This window comes from Leptonychotes weddellii, chromosome X (assembly GCF_054177405.1).
Source record: "Leptonychotes weddellii isolate Sample4059 chromosome X, ASM5417740v2, whole genome shotgun sequence".
In the NCBI taxonomy this organism is placed as follows: Eukaryota; Metazoa; Chordata; class Mammalia; order Carnivora; family Phocidae; genus Leptonychotes; species Leptonychotes weddellii.
In genome coordinates, this window is record NC_138385.1 from 32,313,327 (window position 1) to 32,341,097 (window position 27,771).

At 46.6% G+C, this 27,771-nt stretch overlaps 1 protein-coding gene across 11 annotated transcripts in view; it reads left to right on the forward strand.

The window, feature by feature from the left end:
• CHRDL1 (chordin like 1) overlaps nt 1-27,602 on the forward strand; it is a 120,452-nt gene extending 92,850 nt beyond the window's left edge. For 6 of the 11 annotated variants that reach the window (XM_081808412.1, XM_081808401.1, XM_081808403.1 and 3 more), the window contains 5 exons: nt 5,260-5,428; nt 8,914-9,123; nt 14,046-14,213; nt 16,262-16,351; nt 19,524-27,602. In XM_081808412.1, the coding sequence (XP_081664538.1) occupies nt 5,260-5,428; nt 8,914-9,123; nt 14,046-14,213; nt 16,262-16,351; nt 19,524-19,654 (768 nt within the window). In that variant the 3' untranslated portion in view covers nt 19,655-27,602. The remainder of the gene's footprint in view (nt 1-5,259; nt 5,429-8,913; nt 9,124-14,045; nt 14,214-16,261; nt 16,352-19,523) is intronic. The other 5 variants (XM_081808405.1, XM_081808406.1, XM_081808407.1 and 2 more) reach the window with 3 other exon arrangements.
• Nucleotides 27,603-27,771: the final 169 nt, after the last annotated feature.

Sequence of the window (27,771 nt, forward strand, 5' to 3'; positions counted from 1 at the left end):
TCTTGACTTCGTTTTATGCTGCCTCCAACTCCACCCTTGTCTTTCAGTCTCGTCCTTCTTCCGAAACTGCTGGCAACGGGGCTGAAGTTAATCCCGTACTTTCTGTAGCAAAAGAGGTCAGGTACAGAATGCAGGGCCTTGAAGTAGCTATTGATTTCCAGAGGAGTTCAAGACCTATCTTTAGAAACAAACATATGGGCCCAGTAGACCAAAATGTCCAGATGGTTCCACTTTATTATAAATAAATATTTTCCTTTGTTCCAAAAGGGGTAGATATTGTGGGATGTGATTTGAATGATAAATAGCAACTGTAGTAAGAGAAAAATATGTACCTGGCACAGAGTTGGCACCCAAGGAATACGAGTTGAAGGAATGGGTACTGCAGGTGGGACGAAATGTGTGTGAGGGGCTTTTCATGAATGTTAACGTACAGGCATTTGTCCCAAATCAGAGAGAGCTGTTTCAAACTCGTTGCTGGCTCTTGACCAGCCAAAAATGAGAAGGTAGGAGAAGCCCTTCTGAATATCTTTTGCAGGCCCAGCTTTCTGTATGGGATCAAAAATGGCAGCCCTAACAACACATTGCCAATCCGGTAGACTGTCACTTTAATAGAGCGTTCGTATTTACAGGGAACCCTCGAAAACCTCCGTTCGATAGGAACACAGGTGACTGCTTGATTTTGCCAAGTCCCTTTACCAAGTTTTATGAAGTGTGCAGGAAGGACAACCAGTGGCTCAATTATGGCTCCTTTGTAAAAACCTGAAATGGTTTCTAGATCATAATTTCACATTCAATGGTCCTAGTACCATGGGTGTGTGTGTGTGTGTGTGTGTGTGTATGTTATAGGGAGGGAGAAGTAGACACAGGGTGGAAAGCCAAAACATGAAAACAAGCAGAATTTTGTTTTGGATGACAGCCAAACTCTGATTTTACCCCCAAAAGATTACTCAGAGATTTACCATTAGAAAAGTGAAAACTTTAGGGATAGAAACAATAGGAAACAGATAGAAATCCATGTCTCACACACATTGTCAGAACAATGGTTTGGGAAGGAAACTGGCCCGAGTGTCTCCCAGACAGGGATGGTCCCAGGGGGCCAGTGATGAAGCTGTAATACGCTCATGGCTGTGTGAATTACAACACATTCTGAAAACATTTTTTATTTTTATTTTTTCATTTTTTAAAAGATTTTATTTATTTATTTAACAGGAGAGAGAGAGAGTACAGGCAGGGGGAGCAGCAGAGGGAGAAACAGGTTCCCCGCTGAGCAGGGAGCCCGATGCGGGGCTCCATCCCAGGACCCTGGGATCGTGACCTGAGCTGAAGGCAGGCGCTTAACCGACTGAGCCACCCGGGTGCCCCTTTGAAGACATTTTGTAAATTAACTTTTTATTTTGTGATAACTTTAGATTCACAGCCATGAAGGCACTTCGAAGGCTTTTCCTGAACTGTCCTGTTTTCCTGTCTCTGCCAATAAAACCCTTCCATCTTAGACCTTAGGACAAGTAAGGAAGAAATTCCTGGGGAACTTTCTACAATAATGGGGGTTTTCCAACCACCAGAAAAGAAGTGTGTGAGAAGCACCTCAAAAGCCTGAGATAGGGGCACCTGGCTGGTTCAGTTGGAGGAGCTCGTGACTCTTGATCTCTGGGTCGTGATTTTGAGCCCCATGTTGGGTGTAGAGATTACTTAGATAGATAGATAGATAGATAGATAGATAGATAGATAGATAGATAGATAGATAGATAGAGCGATCTTAAAAAAAAAAAAGCCTGAGAGAATTATCAGCACTTCAAGTCAGGAAATCAAATAATGCCAAAATATTGAGCAGAATAAAACAAAGCATAGCTACATGGCCATTTCTACCTGACTAGTCTTGACCTGCTCTCTCAAGCAGGCTGTTCACAGCTGGGTTTGAAGATAAGCTCCAGTTTCACTCCAAGGCATTAATGTCTTTTTCTTCCTTGCTGTAAGGTACAAGGTCAGAATGGTCTCTGGTAAGCCTCTTTCGTTCCTTTGTTTAGGGGAACAACTCTAAAAGAGCCATTACCCTCAATCAAAATCACACATCACCACCCCTACCCCCCGGTTGTGAAAACTGTAGTGGCCTTTGCTATCTTTTTTGTTTTTAATATTTTATTTATTTATTTGACAGAGAGAAAGAGAGGGAGAGAGAGAGAGAGCACAAGGAGGGGGAACAGCAGGCGGAGAGGGAGAAGCAGGCTCCCCGCTGAGCAGGGAGCCCGATGCGGAAATCGAACCCAGGACCCTGGGATCATAACCTGAGCTGAAGGCAGACGCTTAATGGACTGAGCCACCCAGGAGCCCCTGGACTTTGCTATCTTAGCAAACTTTTTTTTTTAAGATTTATTTATTTATTTGAGGTGGGGAGGGGCAGAGGGAGAAACTCTCAGACTCTCCAGTGAGCGCAGAGCCCAATGCAGGGCTCGATCCCAAGACCCTGAGTTCATGACCAGAGCCGAAACCAGGAGTTGAACACTTAACCGACTGAGCCACCCAGGTGCCCCTATCTTGGCAGACTTTGTATTTTCTTCAGGCAGCTTTTAGCCAAATATTTGCAGCCCACTGAGCTTGACCACACATTCCCTCTCCCGCTCTATCCTTCCTTTCCTCCTCCTCTTCCTGTTCATCTTCCTCCCCCTCCATCCATCCTCACTCAACTGCCATCTCCAAAAACTCAATCTTCACCATCACCCTAAATAAAACCCCTCTCCTCTCTGGCCTCAGTTTCTCTGTGTGTAAAACAAAAGCCTTAAACAAGGCGAGGTTCTGGGGGGCTGATCAAAATCCTTGAGGTTTTTTGTTTTTTTGTGTTTTTTGTTTTTTTTGTGTTTTTTGTTGTTGTTGTTGTTGTTCTTTGTTTTTGGTTTTGGTTTTGGTTTTGAATCTTTTTTTCTGCCCTAACCGTATGTCCAGGGTCTGAGTGCCTGGTACCAAAGAACAGCTTTTCACTTTGTTCTCTCCTTCATGAATCAGAACTTCTTGTACTTGCTGCTGATCCTGGGTCAGTGGCCTTTTCTCTCGCAAATTCTAGCCCCGTTGAACTCCCTCCCTTTAGCATCATTGGTAGGACACCCACCAGCCAAACTGTCCTCTCTGTGTTCCTTTGGCAAAACTTTGCCAAACTCCAGAAAGGACGGAACAATCTGTAATGGTCTTTGTGGAATGCGAGTGAGAAAGACATATGAGCCATTGTGGGAACGAAAAATATTTGCACTGAGAATCCCATCTGTGTACATGAGAATAAATTGATGCAAATTCTTATTTGTGTGAGATTTTCTAGTAATGCATTGGCATGGACTCTTAGATTTAGAGAGTTATGTTCTCTTTCTCTTCCTCCGGCTTCTGTTCTCTCTCCCCTTCTCCCACCAATGCCTCCCCCGACCCAAGAGAGTAATGATAATTCCCAAAGCTAAATTTGCAACATGTGTGTCTATGGAACATAACTATAATAAATGTTTTATGGGCTGGTGGGGTTAGAGGATCTCATAACTACCTTCCAAGGTCCCCTGCCATTTCTAACACTGAATATAAGGATCTTTCTAATGGCCTGCGAAAGATTTTTTAGTGGGTCACCCCTCCTTTACCCCTAACAGTTGCCCCTAAAACACAATGTTATTTATTTGGCTTTTCGATTTAGGGTCTAGTCTTCATTCATTCCATCTTCCTCTGCCTTCATGCTCCCCAGCTCCTGGGAGAGGGGTGGGTAGCAGAATGGTGCCGAGAGCAATGGTTCCATCATTTGGACTACAAGACTCTAAGCTTTTATTAGGGACCACAGCATGCATACATTCATTCATTCATTCATTCATGCCATCGGCTGCATTGAGAGTCTCAGTGCTTCTTTTTTTTTTTTAAAGATTTTGTTTATTTATTTGAGAGAGGGAACACAAGCAGGGGGAGTGGGAGAGGGAGAAGCAGGCTTCCTGCTGAGCAGGGGGCCCGATGCGGGGCTCGATCCCAGGACCCTGAGATCATGACCCGAGCTGAAGGCAGACGCCCAACAACTGAGCCACCCAGGTGCCCCGGTTTTCATTTTTTTTAAGATTTTATTTATTTATTTGACAAAGAGAGACATAGTGAGAGAGGGAACACAAGCAGGGGGAGTGGGAGAGGGAGAAGCAGGCTTCCCGCTGAGCAGGGAGCCTGACGTGGGGCTCGATCCCAGGACCCTGGGACCATGACCTGAGCCGAAGGCAGATGCTTAACGACTGGCTACCCAGACGCCCCTGAGTCTCAGTGCATCTTATCGGGACTATCCTTGGGTCCCATCTCTTCCTCCTATCCAGTTCACCCTATACATAATCAAGGATCAGTGCTTGGAAACACAGTTCTGACTCTTTCCCTGCTTTAAAAAAAAATCCTTCAAAGGCTCCCACACCCTTACCTCTGTAGCCTACTGAATAAAGTCCTCACCCGTTGTTTTTTTTTTAAATATTTTATTTATTTGACAGAGAGAGACACAGCGAGAGAGGGAACACAAGCAGGGGGAGTGGGAGAGGGAGAAGCAGGCTTCCCGCCGAGCAGGGAGCCCGATGTGGGGCTCAATCCCAGGACCCTGAGATCATGACCTGAGCCGAAGGCAGACGCTTAACGGCTGAGCCACCCAGGCGCCCCAAGTCCTCACCCCTTATTAGCCTGTCATTTCAAGTGCTCCATGATCTGGCTGCAACCCGCTTTTGGAATGTTATCCTTCAAATGTTCCCTTTTATGGACTCTATTTTCTCTGCTACACCTTCTCAACTTGGAAATGGCTGCCTGGAATATTCCCCATCAACTCTGCCTGTCCACCCTTCATGGCCCAGGTCACAAACCCTCCCAGCCAGTTCTCTTTCTCTTCCTACTTCGCATAGCAATTTCTACTTCCCCTGTGGTCTCTGTCCCACTCTGCCTTGCCTTGCAGGCTAGTACCTTAACTCTTACACGTAAGATTCTTGGGGGCAGGAACGACACTTTATTTCCCCTTTTTTTTTTTTTGGCTGTTTGCTCCCTCCGAGGTTTGTCTGTGAAGCTTGCCCAGTCTTCTGCAAGGAGAGAGAGAAATCTCAGCGTGCTGTCAAGGCTGTTCTTACTTCATATCCCTCTGTGGCTACCGGTGTGGGTGGACACGTAGTTAATTCAAGATCAGAGGGCTCAGATCATCACTAGAAGTCATCAAACGGCTTCGATGTGTGTGTCATTCCCTTCCTGCCTTCTCTCTGGTGGCTTTGGGGGACTGAGTTTTTCCTTGTTTTACAGAGACATTCCTACCACCGCTCTCACTACGACCCTCCACCAAGCCGACAGGCTGGAGGTCTGCCCCGCTTTCCTGGGGCCAGAAGCCACCGAGGAGCTCTTATGGATTCCCAGCAAGCATCAGGCACCATCGTGCAGATTGTCATCAACAACAAACACAAGCACGGACAAGGTAAGGGACACGCTCCCTTGGTACCACTTCCGCAGCAGGACTTCCGCTGTCCCCACCCCCGTCTTTGGAGGGCTGGACCTGGAAAGGGCCCTGTGTCCTGTGCATATCAGACTGTCACACGAGCAACACTTACCATCAAGCCTCCAAGCGAGTGTGGACAAGCGACTCCAAGAGACCGTCAGGACTTCCCTAAACGGTCTCCCAAAGAGCTTAGTTTCTACTTCAGGTGTATCTGTCTTTATTGAGGACAAAAGGCAAGAAAGCAGTGAACCTGATGCAGCCCCCAGCGTTTTTCCGCAGTTGCCCTAGGGGGTCGCAGGTCATTGGGGAAAGCTCCTTGGATCGTTAATGGAAAGAGAGGTGGTTTGTTTTCCGGCTGGGCACCCGATATTCACAGGTACTCAGCACCAGACGCTTTTGAAACTCTTAACCCCACACCTTAGAAATAGCAATTCTCATACCTCAGGGCACCTGGGATTCTCCCCCGGCCCCTTCCTAAAGATACGTATTCTGGGCCCCACACTCAGAGATTCTAATTCACATGAGGCGATTGTCATTAGAAATGAGTAATCCAGTAAGAAATCCAGAAACCTCCTGGCGGCGCACCAGGAGGACTGATCAGGTTAACAGGGACATGCAAGCCCACTCGGCGGACCAGCTGCTGCAGGCAGGCACCCACACACGTCCGTGGCCCCAGACCTTCCTGCGCAGAGCTCCCCGGCCTCCACCCTCACCCCAGTAGCAGGGGTGGCAGGGGGAGGAGAAATTCAATCAAACAATTGACTGCTTCTTACTTTTTTAGGCATCCTGTCAACCAGCTCTTCAGAGCAAGAGCTCAGCTGGTTCCCTTTTATGAAACCACAAACATGTTTTGTTTCCTTTAAAGGAGAAACAAATCAAAGCCAGGTCCCTGAACGGGTTAAAAGTAATAAATTATTAAACCAAATGATTGAATAACACGGGTGAAAAACAATCCGTTACAAAGAACTCCTACGATAAATCTCAACAAAGCTGGTCAAACCAAAGCTAGTTGATCACATCTGTTACGAGTTAGATGTAAATTTCAGATTACAGATAAAAAGCATTGAATCGCTTTTGAAACTAACAGGTTTAAAAGAAGAACATACAAAATAAAACTGTTAATAAAAAATAGTGATATATTAGAAGAATTAGAAATATTTACTATCGATCTGGGTTTGATTTGAAATGTATTATTTTTAAATTCCAAGGCATTCTGATAAGAATTTATGAAATGCGGAGGTGTAGGAGGTAAAAATGCAGTTTGATTTTCAATCCTAAATTGTCTCCAATAGATTCCATTTGCTCTGAAAGTATTTCAAAGCCTTAAAAAAACCTGTGGGGTAATGGACTTTGAAAATCCTAAATCCCATAATTTCCACAGGCCTCTTCATTTCAGGGCAGAGGCTCATCCCTTGATTTTCTCTGTGTCATACAAAGGGCCCAGCTGGTTTACATTTTTTTATTGCTCCCATTGATTTGGATGCAGTGGTTCTTTCCTGACCTATTATAGTTCACTGGAGAATCACTTGCCCCCACCCTCATCTCTCAGTGCCCCACCTGGATGATACAGAATCATCTCGAGAGTCTGTTGGTGGGGAGAAGGCTGCATTTCCCTCTAGAGCATTGACCTCTCACTCCTGCATCTCAGAGTGCAGGCTCTCACCCAGTCTAGGTTGTTCTCTTAGTCCAAATGTTTAGGGGAGAGGGAACCCGGCTATATAACACTGGGGGTCCTATCTGTCCTTCTCCTTAGCTTTCCTGCTAACAGACATGCCCCTCTGAGATGCATCCGCTTGGTCCCCTGCTTGAGTCAAAGGGGAGAAGTGATAGGACTCCGCCATTTTGAACTTGACTCCAGCCTAAATTTGCTTGAAGCAGACTATGTACCCACTTGATCACATTGTCTAGAAGGGAAGAGAGAGGCAGGGTGGGGGCAGGAGAGAGAACAACACATCTGGCCTGTCTTGTCACGTGATTCCATCCACAGCCCTGAACCTCACAGTCCACATGTCAAGTCCCTGTTCTATCTCCCTGTCAGTTTGGGAAATTCTCTCATTTAGGTTCTCGGGTTCTTGGAAATCTTTGCATGGATTGACCTGCTAGAGCGCCTAGAACTCTAGCAGTACTTGCAAAGGACAGGAAAAAGCAGCCAACATCATCCATATTTCCAAATGTGACCCAGTGGACTTGATGAGAAAGAAATAGCCCAATGATTCATCCTTCTGAGGCCGTTGTCTTGCGGCCAAATCAGTCAGTTCCTAGAAACGCCCCAAGTGGGGCTCTTTCTCCCAGCCTAGCCCCGCCTCAAGTGATACAACCCACCCTAGAGATACTGTTGATCGGGATGCCGACAGGTCTCCCTGGGTATGATGAGGTGATGGGAATAATGAGAAACACACCCAGTCCCAGTCATGGCTTAAAATCTCCAGAATGTCTCAGCACTTTCAAAAAGGGAGAGAACTTATTCTCTGCCCTCCCCGTTTGCAACCCAGTGGAGTTCTTATCCTGGAGCCTAGCTCCATGTCTTACAGTGGGAGCTGGATATGTTTTGGTTGGTTTACATTAGAGGATGTTCCTGTGGCCCCTTCCCTTCATAGGCCCCTTGGCCTGCAGTTCTTTAGATGCTTGCTCTTTGCAAGGCACCTTAGAAAACATGGAGCCTATGACTTCACTTCTGGCCCAACAAATGTGAGACCACCAAAGACCATCTGTAGGACAGGCAGTGATTCACTGCTGTGGAATCTCTACAACCACTGTGAGGTGGGGGCCAGAGGACATTGCCTGAAGATTAGAGGCACGGAAGGCTCTTTCCTTCATGATCCTTTCCCTCTTGATCTCATATTAGCGCCTTCCTTCCCATGCCAGATGGGAGGCCAGTGCCATTAATTCCATACCCATCTGTGTTGGTGGATCAGACTCTCGTAGCATGTGACATTCTGAAAGGGTTTGCTTTCAGGATCTGGAAATACTGGCCCTTTGGGAAGAGCAATAGTTTCTGCATCTAGCCTCCCTGGGCAGCCAGTGTCTCTGGGAAATCTTCATGCCAAGGAGCCATACAGCTCTTTTGTGAAACTGCAGGTATTAACACTAAATTCTACTAGCGGTTCCTTATCAGGTACCCAGGGCAGATGGAACTCTGCTTTCATCCATTGATACGTTCCTCCACTTTCAGAACTATTTCTTGACGGCTCACGAAGGCCTGGGCACTTGTGAGCATCCAGAGGTCACTGCTAAAGGCCCTGAGTAGTTGCTAATGGTAGAACAGGAACTGAGCTGGTTTTTTGGTTTGGGGGGGGTTGGTTTTTGTTTTTGGTTACATAGGCTGCTCTGTCAACGTACATCCAACAGCCACAAAAAGGACAAAGGATGCTTGATGTCTTAAGGGGTTCAGGGCTTGGGTTCTGAGCACAGGGGCCCGTTTCAGCTCCCTAGCCTTTAATTTCCAGTCCTGTGTTCTCTTCCAGTGTGTGTTTCCAATGGAAAGACCTACTCCCATGGCGAGTCCTGGCACCCGAACCTCCGGGCGTTTGGCGTTGTGGAGTGTGTGCTGTGCACTTGTAACATCACCAAGCAAGAGTGTAAGAAAATCCACTGCCCCAGTCGATACCCCTGCAAGTATCCACAAAAAATAGATGGAAAGTGCTGCAAGGTGTGTCCAGGTAAAAAGGCAAAAGGTGCGTTGGTTGGAAGCCCTGCCTTTGGTTGACTGAGATCCCCACAGAGTCCTTCTCATTGTTCTTTGAGCATCAACAACCTAATCAACCTGTCACAGCATTGTAATGATACCAGTTCTAACAATGAACTTCATTCTCCCCTCTCTTGAAGGGCTGATAAGATGATTCCTTGGAAGAAACTTACTACTCAGAAATAGACTGGGGGTGTGCCTGTGTCTACCACACCTTTGGTCTCACGTAGCCCTAAGTGCCAGACTTCAGCCTGGCTTTTCTAAATTACAGAGAAATCGGATTATGAGGATTATACAGAAGAACAGTAGCACCCATCATTGATGTCACCGTTTAACTCATCAAACACAGTCACATCCATGACCCTTTTGAGACAGGACAGGAGACAGGTGAGGTAGGGTGGAAGGATCATGGGTTCTGGGCCTGAGCGAAGGTTGCTGTGTGACCTTGGAAATGTGACAAATCTTCCCTGGCCTTCATCAACCTCATCTGTACAATGGAAAGCTTGGAACAATTAATCTCCAAGCTCCCGTCCAAAGCTACAATTTTATAATGATCTTATTGCGCTCTTAAAGATAAAACTGAAGCGTATTGGGTGACTGGCCCTGAGTCACGCAAATCGATAAGAAACCCAAGGTTTGAAATTCAGGTCACTTACAGCCCATTGTCTTTTCTAGGCCAGTAGAAAATATTGAACTGATAAGAAAAAAACAAATTAATTAAATAGTGGCTTTAACGCCTATGATGTAGATAAAAATATAGTCTGTAGTGTTGAGGTTGACAGCATTGGGGACTGGTAATCAAGAAATCTCATGCTGGCTCTGCCACTGGTTTCCTGTGTGACCTAGAAAACGTCACTGCACCTCTCTGAGCTTCAGTTTCCTTCTCTGAAAAACGAGAGGATTAGAGTGGATGCTTTCTTAGGGCCTTTCCAGCTCCAACATTCTAGGAGTGAATGAATGAGTCTGTTCCTTGCACATGAATTTATCTATCATTTCTTATGCCTACGTGCAGTTTTGTAAACACATACGAAAAGCCAAAAAATTTTCAAAGTAGGCAGAGAGCTAAATCATGTATTCCTTCAGCTGAGGCAATTCCTCATGATCAGCAGGCAACCACAAACTTAGCCAACATATATTTTTTTGAGCATCCCCACTAGGTAATATTCCAGTTTTGATCTCAGCCCTTCAGACCAAATCCCATTTCATTGTATGCTTAGGTCTTTAGTGATGCAGGTGATTCAAATAAGAAGTGAACCCATCAACTGAACCCAGAACAAGGATGGTTAAATAAATGACGGTATAGCCATACCATGCCATATTATACGGCCAGCAAAAATCATCGTAGACCAAGATTTAATGGCATGGAAAGATGTTTGTGACAGATCGGTTAAGTACAAAGAGCACGCTACAAAACAATATGATTCCACTTGTGTTAAAAAAGAAAGTGTTTATAATACACTTAGGCCAAAACAAAAGGCTGGAAGGGCATACGGCAGACTGTTAATGATGGCTATCTTTGGATGATTGAACCATAGGTAGTTCTCATTTTCTTCTTTTGGTTTGTCTGCATTTTTCAAGTTTCTGACAACACGTATTACTTTTGTAATTAGAAGAAGAGGTTATTGTTTAAAGAACTGCCCTCCAGAATCCCAACTGGCAATATGTCAAAGAGTCTGATGGACCAAACCTGTCTCTCTAGAAGAGCGGCTTTGCCACCCTGCTCGGGGGTGTGGAGATAGATACAGAACTTATGGAGCAACATGGCAGGAGACAGTCTCTGTCCCATTCTGTGTACCTGTCTTTCAGCGAGGCAGACAGGGGTGTCTGCAAATTGACGCCTGATAGTCACGTCGCCTACCAAGAGTCACCATCCACAGACACCAGGGCACCTGTTCCAGCTCCTCAGAAACCTCAGCGCATCAGGGAGCATGTCCTCACTCATGCATTTGATCCAGAAATACGTATTACGTGCCTACTGTCTGCAAGACACTGTTCTAGGCACTGAGAGGAATGAACAAGCCAGTTAACTAAGGCCACTTGTCAGCATCATCCTTACATCCTAGCGGGAGAAGAAAGACAATGAACACAAACAACAAGGTGATTTTAGGTTGTGATGGGTACCGTGAAGAAAGACCAAGCAGGATCAGGGGACAGTGAAGAAGGGGAGGGTGGGCACTTTCAAAAGAGTGGCCAGGGGAGGCTTCTCTGAAGAAGCGATATTTGAGTAGGGTCCTGAGTAATAGAAGGAGCGAGAAAGGGGAAGATCATGACATCCTCAGCCTCTTAGAAAACAATACACGACAGAGAAAAAGGAACAGAGAATGAAGAGGGAAGAAGATTTGTGTTGAGAAGGGAAGAGAAATAGAATTCACTGATGATCCAGCCAAAAGTTTCATTCTAACAAATGATTGCAGGCTTCCCCAGTCACAAGTGAGGGCCAAAATAAAGGATGGGAGTTTTCTTTCTCTCTCTTGCCCTTGTTCCGGTAGAGGCTGGCCTGGCTTTGTGCACCAGTGGCCACCTACAGGGTTGTGTATGACTTCCACTGCCTGAAGGCTCCCCAACTCCTCTCCCACCCTCACCACACCTCCCCGATATCTGGAATTCCCATAATTACACACTCCTTTTGGTTTACAGCAGAAAACGACCCTGTTGAGACTTAAAAGTTATCTGGGCAGGGATAATACATCACCAGTCATCTCCACCTCCATAAGGAAATGCTTTCTCAATTTCTTAGTTCTGGAGAGCTTGGGATACAAGCATTCTCAAGGGAAGCGGAAATGGCCAGAAATAACTTGAAGCATAGCAGGCTTCCTTGAAAGGAAATGAAACAAGGTGAACCTGGAACGATCGGAAGATCAGAAAGCACCTTGAGGTGGAGGGTGTGGAATGAGGAGGATGTCGCCCACCGGGGAGCTTGAAAGGCATACTTTGTTTATTCTTAATATTTTCAGACGCCAACCAGGGTTGAGTCACTGATGGATTTTGTTGTTTGTAGAGCCCTCCTGCTGAGTAAATTAAGCTCTTGGTGTGTGTGGGGGGTGCTGCTTGAGTAAATTAAGCTCTTGGTGGGGGGAGGTGCGAGGCGACTCTTCAGGACACTGGGAGAACTTTTAGCACATCACAGGTATTTACAGTGCCAACATGGAGATCACGTAGCATTTATAGCTGTAGCCAGTATTAAGTTGATGCAAAAAAATTTTTTTAAGGTTTTATTTATTTGAGAGAGAGAGAGAGAGACAGCATGACCAGGGGGAGGAGCAGAGGGAGAGGAACAAGCGGACTCCGAGCTGACTGCAGGGCCCGATGCAGGACCCCATCCCATGATCATGATGTGAGCCAAAATCAGTCGGATGCTTAACCGACTGAGCCACCCAGGCACCCCCGGTGCAAAAAGTTTAACAACTGACTCAGCTCTCATTCTAAAGGTGATAAAGACATAGAGGTCCCTCTATACCCAGAGACCCACTTCTCCCACTTGAAAAATGCTAGCACACATCCCTTAATTACTAACATATCACCAAAAAAGCCTGGCCCATCAAGTAATTAAATAAGTACAAAAGACAAAAGGAGAAAGGAAGCTTGATTCCAAGGGGACCTGCAAACTGAGAAGTCCAACCTGGAATCATCAAGAGAAGACTGGTTTTGTCCTTACACTGCCAAAATGGTGGTGGGGGTGGGAAAGCTAATCAGGTCAGCAAGAGATGTGCAATAGCAATTTGATTCCAACCTGTGGTCCACATGCATCCAATTGGCTAACAATGAGTCCCTAACTGGAGTCACAGATCCAACGCACCCGGCACTCAGTGGTTTCATCAGATAATCTTACAGATGACTTCTTGCACATACTCCAAGTTTTGGGGTGTCCATGGCTTCTCTTTGTTGTTCCTGATTTGAGTGTACACTTTAAAGACACAGCTGAAGAGGGTGCAGATCACAAAGCCAGCAAGGAAACTTAACTCATGGATAACCACATGGGAGAAAAACTCTTTTTTTTTGTTTCTTTGCTTTTTGTTTTTTGTGTTTTTTTGTGTGTGCTTTTGTTTTCATTTTTGTTTGTTTTTGGGGGGTTTTTTGGTTGGGGGCTGAGGAAAGAGGAGGGCAGAGCGGAATGGGAAGTATGAGGGGGCTGGTATCTTTATGCCTGGAAGCTGAAATCCAACAGTTTAGATTATACTTTAAATGATCCATAGTTGAGGGATTTGACCAGTTTTTTTGTGTGTGTGTGTGTCTCCCAACTGTTCATTTGGCATAGCGTACATATGACTAATCTGACATCTAGGTTTTGGCACTGGTGTTGATCCGGTATTATCGTTCCCCTTACAAACAAATCAAAGAGCATTCAGAAATGTCACGCCAATTTGGATAGATCCTTTGGGCAAGTATATGCACATAAGTGAGTGTCATAAATGTTTTCTAAGTATACCTAAGTGATGTCAGGGAAGTTAACCAAGGCGCTCTGTCAGCCCATTTCCTGGGTCTCTGTTGGTAACACCGAGCTAAACAGACCATGATCGGGACCCAGCACGGAAAATCCTGTATACCCTGAAATGCCTCAGAGATTTGTACCTGGCCACATTCTTCTTCCTCATGAAGGTCCCCTCCTCTGTGGCGGTGGGTGGATCCAGTTTGCTTGATGGGTCAGGGCTCTGCGGAGCTGTGGATTCTTTCGCCATGTGGACTTCAATGAAAGGTCATGTGTCCCTTTGTGATTTGGTGGATGTTACAGGGCAGCCTAAACTGAGCCAAGGAAATATTGGGTGGGACTTCTATCTTCGTGAGAATGTCCTTGTTGACTGTCCATGTTGGATGAGTGTGAGGTGTTATGAACAGCGAGATGCCCGAATGCCTAGAAGTTGGCTTCTGGTTTTAGAAAGCCGTTACAAACCTCTGCTTGCTTCCTGATTCCAGAAGAACTTCCAGGCCAAAACTTTGACAGCAAGGGCTACTTTTGTGGAGAAGAAACAATGCCCGTGTATGAGTCTGTGTTCATGGAGGATGGGGAGACCACCAGAAAAATAGCCCTGGAGACAGAGAGACCACCTCAGGTAGAGGTCCACGTTTGGACCATCCGGAAGGGTGAGCAAGACAATATTAATCCTTGTTATTTTTTTTTGTAAGGGGTCGGGGAACAGGGAAGGAGGGGGAGACTCACCTTAATGTTGCTTCAACCTATTCCTCTGTTTGGCTCAGTTCTCCTGATTGCTCAGAAACATGACTAACACATCTGTGATTATGACCTTTAACTTCAACCATGACCTGTCCAAAAAGCTAAGCATTGGCCCTTGGGGTTTGTTGTCTTTCTCACACCAACAAAGGCTGGAGGAGTGCTTCTCCACTCTGGCTGCACATCAGAATCTTCTGGGAGAGGTTTTTGTAAATACCAAATGCCTGGGCCCTACCCTCAGAGATGTCGATGGATCGGCCAGGAATGGGGCCTTGGCATAAGTGTTTGTTTTGAAGTCTCTACAGGTGAGTCTAATGTGCAGCTAAGGTCATGACCAACCAGATTATAGCCTACCATTCTTTCCAACACGAAGCTGAATCAACATGAAAATCCATGCATGTGGTGTGAAGTTACGTCTCTCAAATCATGCTATGTACTCTGGGGTAAGATACATTGAAAACCTCATCCCTGCCCTCAAGAAGATTTAGAGTCTCACCAAAGGGACACTCCCAGTCATTATGTCCATCCAATTCCTTTTGTGATTACTCACACTGACTGCCATAGCAAGCTACATAGCTCTTCAAGCCATCCTGCATCTAGATACAAGGCTAGTGTTGATCTAGTCTGGTCAACTTTTCTAGGAATCCAAGTAAAGAGGTAAGATTTCACTTGGGAAATAATGCACGTCCTTTTTCTCCTGGCGCCTGCCTAAGGCTCAAGAGTGCTCAGACTTTATTCTGCTTTGGTATTGTACAAGGAGCTGGTTTACAACGCAGCTACCTGGGCCCGTCCAAGAGATGTGAAGTCAGTAGGCCTTAGCGAGCACCTCCGTGTGTCCCAAACAGCCAGTGATTCTAATTTGGGTGGCACTTGGACTGTCCTTTGAGAAACAACTGCTCGAGTGTTAGTGGGGCTCCTTCCTCTCCCTTTTCCCGACTTTCTTTGCCTGAAAAAATGAGTTCCTCCCCACCCCTGAAAAAATATGCCAAAACACACATATTTCTCATCTGTGTTTATTTTTGCACTATACCTAGGAATGTTGGTTTTCCGTCTCTAACTCCCTAGCTCCTCTGGAACTGGTCATCTAGGACTAAGCCCTGTTCTGTTGGCTTCGGTAGCAGCGGACCCACTATTTTTTGCTCCACACCTCTCACTCCCTAGAGGCATGTGGAGGTTTTTTGGCTTGCTGGTATAGCATCTCAGTGACCTCTCATTCAGTGCTGGGCAGTCAAGGACTGTGCTTGGTGAGCAGAGAAACACCCAGGCTTCAATTACGTGGCCCTCTCTAGATCTCCTGAGGATTAAGTAGGCTGGTAACTTGTTGCTCCTTAAATGCAAGGTCATTTTCCATTTGGGTGTTATTCCAATAATCACTTTTCAGGCAAAGTGGAGATGGTGGGTATCCGCCCCCCCCCCATTTTGACTTTCCCCATTTTCTGTAAGGGAAAGCTAAAGATGCTGTGGATATTTCCCGAAGGAAAATACGCTTTTCAGTGAGTTTGGGAACAGGGATGGCTTCTCCTGTCTTCAGTCCCACGGCTGTCTCACTGCTTGGCCAGAAGGGCAGCCCAGTAGTTTGGCAGGGACATAATCTACCTGGACCCGGGGGCAAGAGCAGAAATTTCCAATGCCGCCTTTGGTGGTAGAGACACTCCCACCAGCACCCTTGCTCGATTCCATGTGGCTTTCCCTAGGAGGGGGGTCCCATGGTCAGCAACACTATCTTCCATATCTCTATCCTCTGGAGAACTAAGGGGAGGCCAGTGAGCCAAGGAAACAGATGGAGTCAATTATAACCCTTGAGCCATCCAAGTTCCTGGTTAAGCACATTACACAGCCCAGCTCGATACTCCTAAACCCCTGTAATGAGATGATATGCTCAACCCAAGCAGAAAAAGGGGGGGGTGGTTCCAGATAGAGAGGCCCTGACCACCTGCCCCACTTTTTCACTTGGCCCCAGGCATTCTCCAGCACTTCCATATTGAGAAGATCTCCAAAAGGATGTTTGAGGAACTCCATCACTTCAAGCTGGTGACCAGGACGACCCTGAGTAAGTGGTACCTGTATTTTTTTTCCTCCTCTGGAAAACACCTCCAGGCTTCCATGTAGCAGAGCCCCCAATAAAGTGCCTTTGCGTTCTCGGTGAGTGTCAGCAGGGCTCAGTGTCGACGTCAGAGGATGTTCTGTCTCTTCTCTGGGGGGGACTTAGCAGCGGAGGGGGTGTCTGAATGTGAGCTGAAAAGCTTGGATCTGAAGACAAATCCAGATGTGGTCTGAGCATAAGCTACCTCGAGTCCAGGTTTCCTGACTCTCTTCAATGAACCCTGCTAACCCCAGAGTCTCCAGAGGGTCAGAGAAAGCTCACAAGATTCCGGGGCTGGTTGGTACATTTGTGGAGACGTCCCATCTGGAAGGATAAGTCCTCTGGTGGTGGGGATGAGAGAGAGAAAGTGAACGCATCCCAATTCAGCAAAGCTCTGTGCGACTCTGTGGAACTGCCCCTGAGTGGTCCTGTTTCTTTAAAAGCATCCAGGCACTCACTCAGGCATACCTGCAGCTCTCCCTCTTTCTATGCAGGGTGGAGCCTAAGGACTAGACACTGCTAGGTATTGGGGGGGGGGTGGGGAGCACTTCTGAAGAAATAAAAGGCCCAGAATTTCTATCCACAGGGCATGCCAATGGGCAAGACAGAACATGAACATGACTTCTCTAAGAATCAGTCTAGTTCTGAAGAGTTAAATACTTAAGTACTCGGGGGAAATCTGCAAGGAACAATGAGGCGAGAGCCAGGCAGGCTTAGTCAAGGAAGGCTTCAGGGAGGAGGTGTGTTTTGAAAGAGAAGGGTGTGATGGGGCTGCAGGTCAGGAAATCCGTTCAGTGAGAGGGTGCAGCCCAAGAGAAGACTCAGACAAGAGCGAACAAGAAATGTGGGGGTGGAGGGCCCTGGAAGAAGCCAGAGAGAAGTTCACAGAGAAGGCAAGTAGCGTGGGTAGTTGCTGCAGACTCACAAATGGCCTAGCGAGATGGAAATGGTGCTTCGGAAAGATGTCTCTTGGCCCTCAGGCGGATTTATTACATACCTACTTTGATGAAGCCGTGTTCCAAAGAACCCAGTATGCCATGCTGAGAAGTTGGACTTGCTTTCCAGACCTAAGAACCCCAGGGGAGGGTTTTAAGCAAGTGCACGATGCATGCAGATCCGTTTTTTATTTTTTTAGAAACTAAGATATATCTTTTAATTCTTTTATAATAGAAGTTAACAGAAATGCAGTACATCTGTTTTTTAGAATGGAGTGCCCACTGTGTGGAGTGAAAAGTGAACTCTCAGTGATAAGTAGCTGGTGGTCCTCTGAATCAGGAAGCTCTTATACCATAAAACAACAGCAACAACAGCAACAAAAAACAACTCATACTGTATTAGATTGGTCAGACAGGGAAGGAGAGGTCACCATGAGGGACACCTCTGAGGTTAAATCATCAGGATCGCTACAAAGAGAGAAGTGAGTTTGGAATGACTCCAACAGTAACAACTTTATAGACTTGGTGAATAGTGTTAATTTGCTAACGGGAAACTCTGGAGAATAAGCAGGTACTGAGGGGAAAAGCCCGTTTCACTTGGAACATGTTTAGATGAAGATACTTAAAGGTCATCCGAGAAGAGTTTATCCTATGGGCAGCGGGAAATAGGGTTGATGAGGTCACTTGTTTATTCTATAGGAGACTGATGGACGATAAACTGAACGTGAGGGAGGAGAGAATTCAAACAAGGGGTTGGGAGTCCTTACATGTGAGTAAGGAACAAAGGGGGCAGAGTCTAGGATCTGGTACTAATGATGTGACTTTTGAAATTACCAATTAATTTCAAAGAACACATTTTTGTTTCTGCCATGAGCAAGGCACTGCGCTGGGCACTGGGGGGCTTGAAAGATGGTTGAAACAAACTCTCTGTTCATAACAGGATTTGGGGTGTATAATGGAAGAAGACAGTGTGTGCCTCCAGCTGTGTGCAGCCGAAGGAAGTGGGGACTAAGATGACCCTGCAGGGACACCTGGGGGCAAAGAAAAACAAGCCTGACCCTTTCTATCATGAGGCCATCAGATCCTGGCACACAGCAGGGCTTTGGTAGAAGCTGGTTCCTTGCCCGACCCTTCTCTCCTTTCCCATTGAGTTGGAGAGAACAGAGAAAGGTGAATGATCCAAGGGAGACAGGAAGTGGAGACATCGAGTCTGTAAGGAAAGAGGGTCATGATCTTCTTTGGCCAGGGAAAGAAAAGAGGTTGAAAATAGGTTCTGGATGAAGAGGAGCTCACTGACTTTGGACTAGGAGTTCCCCAGGTTGTAACAGCACGAGAGCAGGAATCGAAAGACCAAAGAGGATATCCGGGGTGGGCAGTTTGTTACAAAGATTATTTGCCATGGCAAGGTGATAGCAGGAGAAGGAAGATCTTGCCACTTGAGGATCAGGAAACTCCGAGAAGGTATGGGTCCAGAAGAAGGATGATCTAGAGTGGTTACCAGTCAGTGCTCAGCACAAGGTGTGAGCTCAAAAATGTTTGCTCAACTAGCATGATGGAATGGGGAAGAGGCAAGTTGGTAAGGACAGGCTGGAAGTATGGGCACGTCCCTGGAGGGAGAGGAAAAAACAGGGAATGGGAGGGATAGCACAGGAGGGGATTGAGGGATGCTAAAGGGGGTGTAAAGACAGCATGTGAGCATAGGAGAAAACAGAGGTGGGCAGTTGTTAGCAAAGGGTGGCATGGATAGAGAAAAGAGCAGTAAATAATCAAATCCCCTAAACTGGTATCTGGCCCCCCAAAAAGTAAGCAAAGCCTCAGTAACACACAGGTACTGCTTTATTTGGCCTGGTCCCAAGTGAGCCACCTAAACAGCTCACAACCTGATAGTGGGGCATTTCACAAATCGTGCATATACTGCAAAAATTCCAAGAATAATACTTAGGTTTGACTCTTGAGGCCGTTACGTATTATTCGTGGGATTCTTACAAATCCTGCATATTGAAATGAATACCCTGTGGCCCGTTTTCCGTATCTGTCCCCAGAAATGTGTTTTGCAGGGCTGTTCTGAAACCACCTGACGTTTGTATTCCGACCACCCCACCCCCCCGGTGAGTGAGCGGGTAAGGATCGGGTAGATTGGTTACACTCCTAATTGGCTCTGCCCTCCTCTTATATGTCTGGGCTACTCTGTGTTTGCTTTGTAGGCCAGTGGAAGATATTCACCGAAGGAGAAGCTCAGATCAGCCAGATGTGTTCAAGTCGTGTGTGCAGAACAGAGCTTGAAGATTTGGTCAAGGTTTTGTACCTGGAGAGGTCTGAAAAGGGCCACTGTTAGACGAGACAGACAGTATTGGAGAGGGTAAAGCAAGAAAACTCAAGCTGCAGCTGGACTGCGGGCTGATTTTGCTTAAGTCAACAGTGCCCTAAAACGCCAAACTCAAATGCAGTTCATTATTCACGCCATGCACAGCATAACTTGCTCCTTTATGTGGAGTGGTGTGTCAGTCCTTAAACACCTCCTGCAAAGAGACTAGAAGAGTCTTGAGTTATTTGTGGGAGGAGGAGGGCTAGAACACCACAACACTGCTCTAGTTTCTGGGAGAATCACATTTCTTCACAGGTTAAAGAGTAAACCAAACCCTAGGGTTTCTATCTAGAAAGTTACTCCAATGAAAGAAAACCGATGAGAATTTGCTTAGTAGGAGTTGTGTAGTACAGAGAAAATATGTGTATGAAATTATACTCTTTCAATTTTAGGATGTCTTGTGTTTTTAAGAAAATATTAACTGCCCATCCTCATCCACACAGACACACATGCCTGTGTGCAAGCATGCATGTGTGCGCGCGTGTGCACGCACGCGCGCGCGCACACACACACACACACACACTAAACTGCCGCCTTCCTTCTGAGGCAAAGCCAGCATAGACTCTCCCCTCCTTTCCCTCGCCTGGCTCCCAAGTAGCTCTGAAGTTGTGGGTACTCAGGAGGATAAAGAAGGAATTGTGAGCAGAAGGTCAGTGGTGTGGTTGCTGAAGTCACCAACTATGGTGGCAGGGTGAAGAATAAGAACACCATTTCATGGCCACGTTCATTTTGAAGCCATAAATAACTTTTCCCTAGTGATGCCACTTCTCTTTTCTCCCTGAGCCTGTGGGGGGCCCCGTAAAGAAGTTAGAACTGAGTAAAATCTTCAGAAACTGAATCCACAGAAGACAAAATAATTGTTGAAGAAAATGGTGGATGGAAGTCAACAAGGAAACCTTGTGTTTTCAAGTCAGTAAGAGTCACCAACAAATAGCTCAATACTCGCTAATTTTCTTGATAGCCAGAGTTCTGTAGTCCAGAAATTTAGATTAAATGATTACATTCTAGAAGCTTCTTAAAAGGGCAGTTTTCCTTCTTCTCCAATTACAGGAGTTCATTTTGACTTTGCAAAGGGGCTCAGTCCCCACAAGCTTTTGAAGGTTGGCTGTTCAGTTAGGAGAATTGTTGCTCATGTGGGGAAGTGGATATTCTGACAAGGATCTTTGTTCTAAACTTTCCTACCATTCTCATCTCATCCACCAAGCAGGGATTTGAGTCATGAATCCTAGAGAAGGCTGCTCAGAAACTGTCTATTCACAGCTCGATACCAGAGCAGAACTTACCGTTCTGAGGCCTGGCTTTAGACATCATCTTTGTGGCAAAACTGTAAATTCTCCACAAGGATCTCAAGCCTGCCTTCTAGATTCATCCCTTCTGAGGGGCTTGAATGAACTCTAGTGAGTACTCAGAAGTATCAAGGACGCAGACATCCTGTATTTCCCACTCCATGGCCATAGGAGAGAGGAGCGTTGTTTTCCTTACAGTCGATGACACCAATAGGGAAAAATGTAAAAATCTTTATGGCAAAACCTGGCATAATGGAGGCGGTTCTCCTAAAAGAGATACAGGGGCGCCTCGTGGCCAGGCCTTCACCGGACAAGCCTCCTACCAACCCTTCATACATACTCTCCCCAGGAAAGGGAGGGAGGACATCCAGGGCTGAGAGGCCAGAGAGCGTTATTGGGGACGGGGCTGCTAAGTAGCTTCGGCCTCCCTCCCAGAGGTGGCAGCATTTCCATAGTGTGGAAACAAGTAACTGGATCCTCAAGCCAAGTGGTGATTTCCCCTTCTGGATGACTCACCCCAAAGCCTTCCCACCCAGGTGTTCTCTGAAAGCTCAACCATAAGGGAACACCCAGAGAGCTTCCCTAGATAGACGTCTGCCCCCAGGTGCGGGGACACACCTTTCCCATGTGCTGTGTGAAGCAGGGGCTGGGGAGCTGTGCTAGGCCAACGTAGAAACCTTGCGGTGCTCTGTGTGGTATAAGCAGTAGGGCATGGGGAGAAGAGGCAGAGTCCCCTGTAGTTAGGAGAGGAATGGATGTGGTTCTTCTTGTGTATTTATTTGTATCATAAACACCTGGAACAACAAAGACCATAAGCACCATTTAGCAGTTATAGCCATGTTCTAGTTAACTCGTGTAAACAAGTAAGAGTAAACGTAAAGTAACAGTATTAGCCTTCTGTTCTTCTTACAGGACATGTACCTAAATAGGGTACTTATTTATGTAGTCACTGTATTTCTGGATTTTTAAATTAATAAAAAAGTTAATTTTGAAAAACCATCTGCAGGAATGCTGCGGGAGTGATTGAGTCTCTGGTCGGTGCTGACCTCGGACCAAGTAGCGGGCGATGGGTGGGCTTGGCTGTTTCACACTCAGCTTGATGCCCCCTCGCTCCCACTGTGGCAACTTCGCTAAGAGTGGGGACTTTGCGGTCAGCCTGCCTGTGTTTCTAATCCCGGCTCTGCACTTCCCAGCTGTGTCAGTCTCCCCATCTCCCCATCTCCCCATCTATGAAACGGGGATAAATATGGTGCTATTGCCTTTTGCCTGCAATCCCACGGTGAGGCTTAATCTAGCCAGTGCACGTCAAGGGATTAGCAGACGTTCATTTATGACCATGGATGTTCTCGAAGGGCGTGGCCAAGACATTGAAGAGATTGGGGACAGAAGGCCACTGACTTGGGTTTCAGGAGGGCCTCAATTTCAGTCTGCTGCACAGGGAACAAGGTGAGAGTTTTGTCATATATGTTAATCCAAACCAAGTTGCCTCAAACCCCTAAGAGCAACTAGATGTGTGCTAGTGCTGAAGCCAAGAGAGCCTAAGTGTCAGATAATATAAGGACACAAAAGTGTGCACTGGGCTGAGCAACACAGAAGTCATTGGTGGTGACGCGTTGGGGGAGTGATGGGAGCAGAAGCTGGAAGTGAGTGGGGAGGTAAGGAATTGGAGACAAAAATTAGAGCCACTCCTTGGAGAAGCTTCATTACAGAAAGTGGAGAGATTACATGAAGGAAGTAGCTGGGAAAGATACGGGGTCAAAGGAAAGTTTTGGGGGTTTTTTGGGTTTTTAAAGATTTATGTATTTATTTCAGAGAGAGAGACAGAGAGTGTGCAAGCAGGGGGAGGGGCAGAGGGAGAAGGTATTTAGACTCCCCGCTGAGCATGGAGCCCAGGGCGGGGCTCGATCCCACAACACTGAGATCAGGACCTGAGCCGAAACCAAAGGTCAGACGCTTAACCGACTGAGCCACCCAGGCGCCCTGGCAAAGTTTTTATTTCAAATATGGTAGATACTTGGCCATGTCTGAGTACTGAAGGGAGAGACCCTATGGAAAGGAAAAGATTGAAGGTAATGGGGAAAGAAGTGTTACCTTGGTGTGGGAGGTGCGTGAGAAGCCATTTCCCCATGCTGAGCCTCGAAACCCACAATCCTTGACCTACAACCTGGCCCGAAGTTTGGCCTCTGGTGGCCCACCCCTTACTGTGCATTCCGCTGTACCTAGTTCCCCTCATCTCTGTTAGCTTGCCCCCAGCCCGCCCTTACAAAACCCAGCAAACTTTCCTCTGCAACGGTGGGCTCTAAATCCCCACATTACTCCACCTCCAGTGGGGGGACCACATAAAACTTAAACCAGACACTCTGGCTCCCTCTGGCACTCTTCCTTTGCCCCGATCACCCGCATCCCGGCAATATGGTCTCCTAGGAGTGGCCCATGTTTATTGGTGTTTGCCCTTCTCTCCTCCTACAGGACTTCTCCTCTCTGTAGTCTCCACACCCGGGTGATTCCGAGGAAGTCCCAGCGGTCATTTCATGTGGGCCACCCACTGCTTGCATCACCACACGTCTTCTGACACTCCCCGCCACTACTCGCTGGGATATGGCTGGTGGGGCTCCTTCTGCAGGCCTAGAGGTGCCAGCATGGTGGTGGTGGTGCTCCGGAACGCCCAGTGGCACCTTATCCTGTGCGCAAGTGGAGAGAAGGCTCCCCTCCCTCCCTACCTGTGAGGTTATATGTTGCCACCTTCCGTGAAACCAGCTTAACACATAGGCAGGGGTCTTCTTGTGCCTCAGAGTCTCTTGGACTTTTGCACCGAAATGAATCCTTCAAGTTCCATTTCCAGTCCTTTCGTTGCCAGGACGCAGAGGCTGGGCTGAGCATAAGCCGCTGAGACAGACATGAGACTGCCCTCCTAATCCCTCTTCCTTGTGGTTCCTGTGTACGGCCTCTGTTCCCCACTGAATCCCTCACGCAGACTGACTTCAGGGGGCCCACCCCACCGGTCAGCCAAACAAGCTCAGATACCTCTGAAACCTCTCCATGGGAGACAGGAGTCCCTAAATGCAGAGCTCCAGCGACAGCACACAGTCTCCCAAATCGTTCATACACATTTACAACATTGGGCCTTTGTATATACTCTTCCCACCCCTAGAATGTTCTTCCCTCTCCTTTGCCCGGCAGACTCCCACTCGTCCTTCAAGACCCAGTCAAAATGTCACCTCCTCTGCGGATCCTTGCCTGCTCCCTTCCTAGTTTGCTACCGTTTGTCCTTTCTCCCTATGTACTGTATCCTCCCGCCATGCCAACTCCATTCTTCTGGAACTTAGTACCTAGTACGAAGTCCTTAGGACTAAGAAGTACTAACAAGAACTCGTACTTAGAAGTCCTTAGTACTTCTGTTCCTTTGCACCTAGCTCCCTCTGCCTGGAATATTCATCCCCTGATGTGTCCATTTATTGAACACCTACTCATCTTTTAAAACTCACATTGCTCATCTCAGACCTGGGCCACCTCTTTCAGGCAGTTAGTTGTGCCCTCCCCCATGCTCTTACGAAATAACAACCAAAGCACTTAGCTCATGCCAGTCTCTGGAGTACGATCTGTTGACATGCGTGTTTTCTTAGTTAATCCTCAACCACCGCCCTGTGCGGTAGGTCCTATTATTGGCCCTATTTTAGAGATGAGGACATTAAGAGCACTCACATTTTCCATGCCATTACAGTGGACCCTTTAATAACTTGGGGATTACAGGTGCCAGCCCCCCGCCGCAGTCAAAAATTTGCATATAACTACCGACTCCCCCAAAACTTAACTACTAAGAGCCTCCTGTTGACCAGAAGCCTTACCGATAACATCAAGAGTTGATTAACACATAGTTTGGATGTTATATGTGAGATATACTGGATTCTTACAGGAAAGTAAGCTAGAGAAAAGGAAATGGTATTAAGAAAAGCATAAGGAAGAGAAAATACATTTACAGTACTGTACGATGCAAAATTTGCGTGTTGAACTGGACCTGCACAGTTCAAACCCATGTTGTTCAAGAGTCAACTGCATGCACCAAAATGACATATTTGCTCAGCCCCAGTCTCCCTGATTAGACTGGAGAACTCTGAGAGGGCAGAGACCCGGTGGCCAGCACTTTTAGGCATTCAATAAATATTTGCCAAGTGCATGGTCAATCTAGTGAGATTCTTTCTCCAGTTGAGAAAGAAAGCAGTCCCGAGATTACTTGAATATCCAGTCCTTCAGAACATCTTCTCTGTCGCCCCATCTAAGAAAACCGAATAAAATCTTGGTTAACAAGTACAAATGAAAAAGTGCTTGTTTGCCACGCAAAATGATTTGCCATAAGGCTTCTTTTAAAAATAGCTCACAGATAACAGATTTACACATAGATTTTTTTCTTTTTCTTTTTGTTTTTTAGTGCTTAGAGCAAGATGTAGACATTTGTGGCATAGACCTCACAGCTGTGAAGGATTCTTGCTAAGGCTTCAATGACAAGTAGTATCTATATTTCTACATAGACTCTCTATATTGCAATATAATATTTGGAATAGCCGTAGTGCATGTTACAATACTTATATCTCTATCCATGTCTCTGTGTGTGTGTGTGTGTGTGTGTGTGTGTGAATAATTAGATTCCAACATGGTGTGTATGGAGCTTTCGCAAAATGGACCATACAAGAAACCCGAGGCCTGGTTTCAAGTTACCATACACAAGAGTTCTGCGCTGCCTCCCAAGTTTAAGCAGTCCCCAATCTGGGAGTGAAGTGTTGGCCCACAAGTTAGAATCCAGCATTTTCTTATAGAAACATCATTTTATTTGACGCTTGGATTCCCGGGCCAGTCCACACAAGCCTCTTGAACCCTGAACATAACCAAGTTATATATATAGTACTAATTAGTACCTGCTTAAGCTCAGTCCTGGGGGCAAGGGTGGGTGGTGAGGAGTGAGCAGGGAGTTTCACCTTTCTGGGTGGGGCGGCGGAGAGGTGGGTGAGGAGCCGGCTGGAGGCAAAATGTCAAAGACAGAGTTTGTCCTGACAGCCTGTTTCATCACGCACTCTCTCTCCAGTCCGGCGCTGTCATCCCGCCCTTCGCATCCGGCTATCCCAGACCCAGGCCTGCCTGGCCCCACGGAGGGGACCGCAGGCTCCACCATGAAGGACCTCCTTCGGACAACAATCAGAACCTGAATCCCTAACGGGGCGGTTGTCTGGGCATTAGAGAGGAAGCACATTGAGTCAAGTGAGTGAGAGATCCTTAACCCTCAGATACCTTTTCACTTTTAAAGACTTTATTAGTCTTCATTACCCTCAAAATGAATTCCCCAATTACAAAATTACAGGCAGAGGGCTGGAGTGAGTGAAAACCTTCTGACAATGGAGACAGTAGGAGGAAGGGGTGTGTGTGTGTGTGTGTGTGTGTGTGTGTGTGTGTTGGGGGTGAGGGCTGAGGTTTGCTCTCTGGTGGAGGGATGGGGGGAAGTAAGAGAGCATCAAGTAAGCAAGCCATACTCTCGTTTCTGCCCGAGTCTCTGCAGTCCCCACCCACCACCACCTCTTGGAAACAGCACTATGCCATTCCTCCTGCTTTCCAGCTTTCTCCTTTCACTTCTTTATTATTATTAGTTTCAGGGGTAAGAATCAGTGACTCATCAGTTGCATATCACACCCAGAGCTCATTCCATCAAGTGCCCTCCCTCATGCCCGTCTCCCAGTTACCTGCTCCCCCCACCTGCCCCCTCCAGCGACCCTCAGTTTGTTTCCTAGAGTTAAGAGTCTCTTATGGTTTCCCTCCCTCTCTGTTTTCACCTCCTTTTACTTCTGAACCTGCTACATGTCTAAAATGCCCAGGTTTGGGTTTGTTTATGGTGGAAAGTAGCAGCTTCCATAGGGGGGCGGTGCTCTTTTAAAAGCATTGTTGACCTGCAGGCTGTGCATTAGCCCTTACAGGGCTGTGGCCATGTACTAGCCCGAAGAGGGGGCACTTAGAAGTGAATTCTGAAATTCAGCAATGTATCCGGGGAGAGAGATTGCTTCATCAGGAGGGAGTCTGGGTAAAAGAAAACACTGCAGAAGGGCTCAAGTCAGTTTTCACTCTTGCAGTCAAGATGTTCACCTCTGTTCAAAGAATCACCACAGTTAATAATAGAATCACATAGGAAGTTTGGAGTCAAACGTAGCGAGGACTTAGCGAGGAGTCCTCTCCTGTCAGGGAACCAAGAGAAGACAGGGAATTAACATATGCAAACAATTCACATTTCTTTCCCTTTCTCCCTGTTTCCTACATCTCTTTAAAAAAAAAAAAAAAAAAGATGTATTTATTTATTTTAGAGAGAGGGGGTGGGCAGAGGAAGAGAATCTTTCAGGCAGACTTCCCACTAAGCATGGAGCCCGACACGGGGCTTGATCTCACAACCCATGAGATCATGACCTGAGCCGAAATCAAGAGTCGGACGCTTAACCGACTGAGCCACCCAGGTGCCCCTCTACATCTTTTAATCTCTGATTCCCTATCTGTAAAATGGGATAAGAATAGTCCCTGCTTCAAAGGGTTGCTGTGGGACTTAAATGAGATAATGTACTGTGTTCGTGATAGTGACAGGCACATAGTAAGTGCACAGTAAATTCCATTTTTAAAAAATTCAGAGAGCCATTTATCCTTGAACTCCAGTCATTCAAAGAAAAGGGAAAGCAGCCAAAGCTTGGCTTATTTCAGGCAGAAAGTAGAACCTGAGCCTGGTTTTGAAGGAAGGGCCAACCTGGGAGAACTAAAAAGAAGAAGACTTCTGGGGGT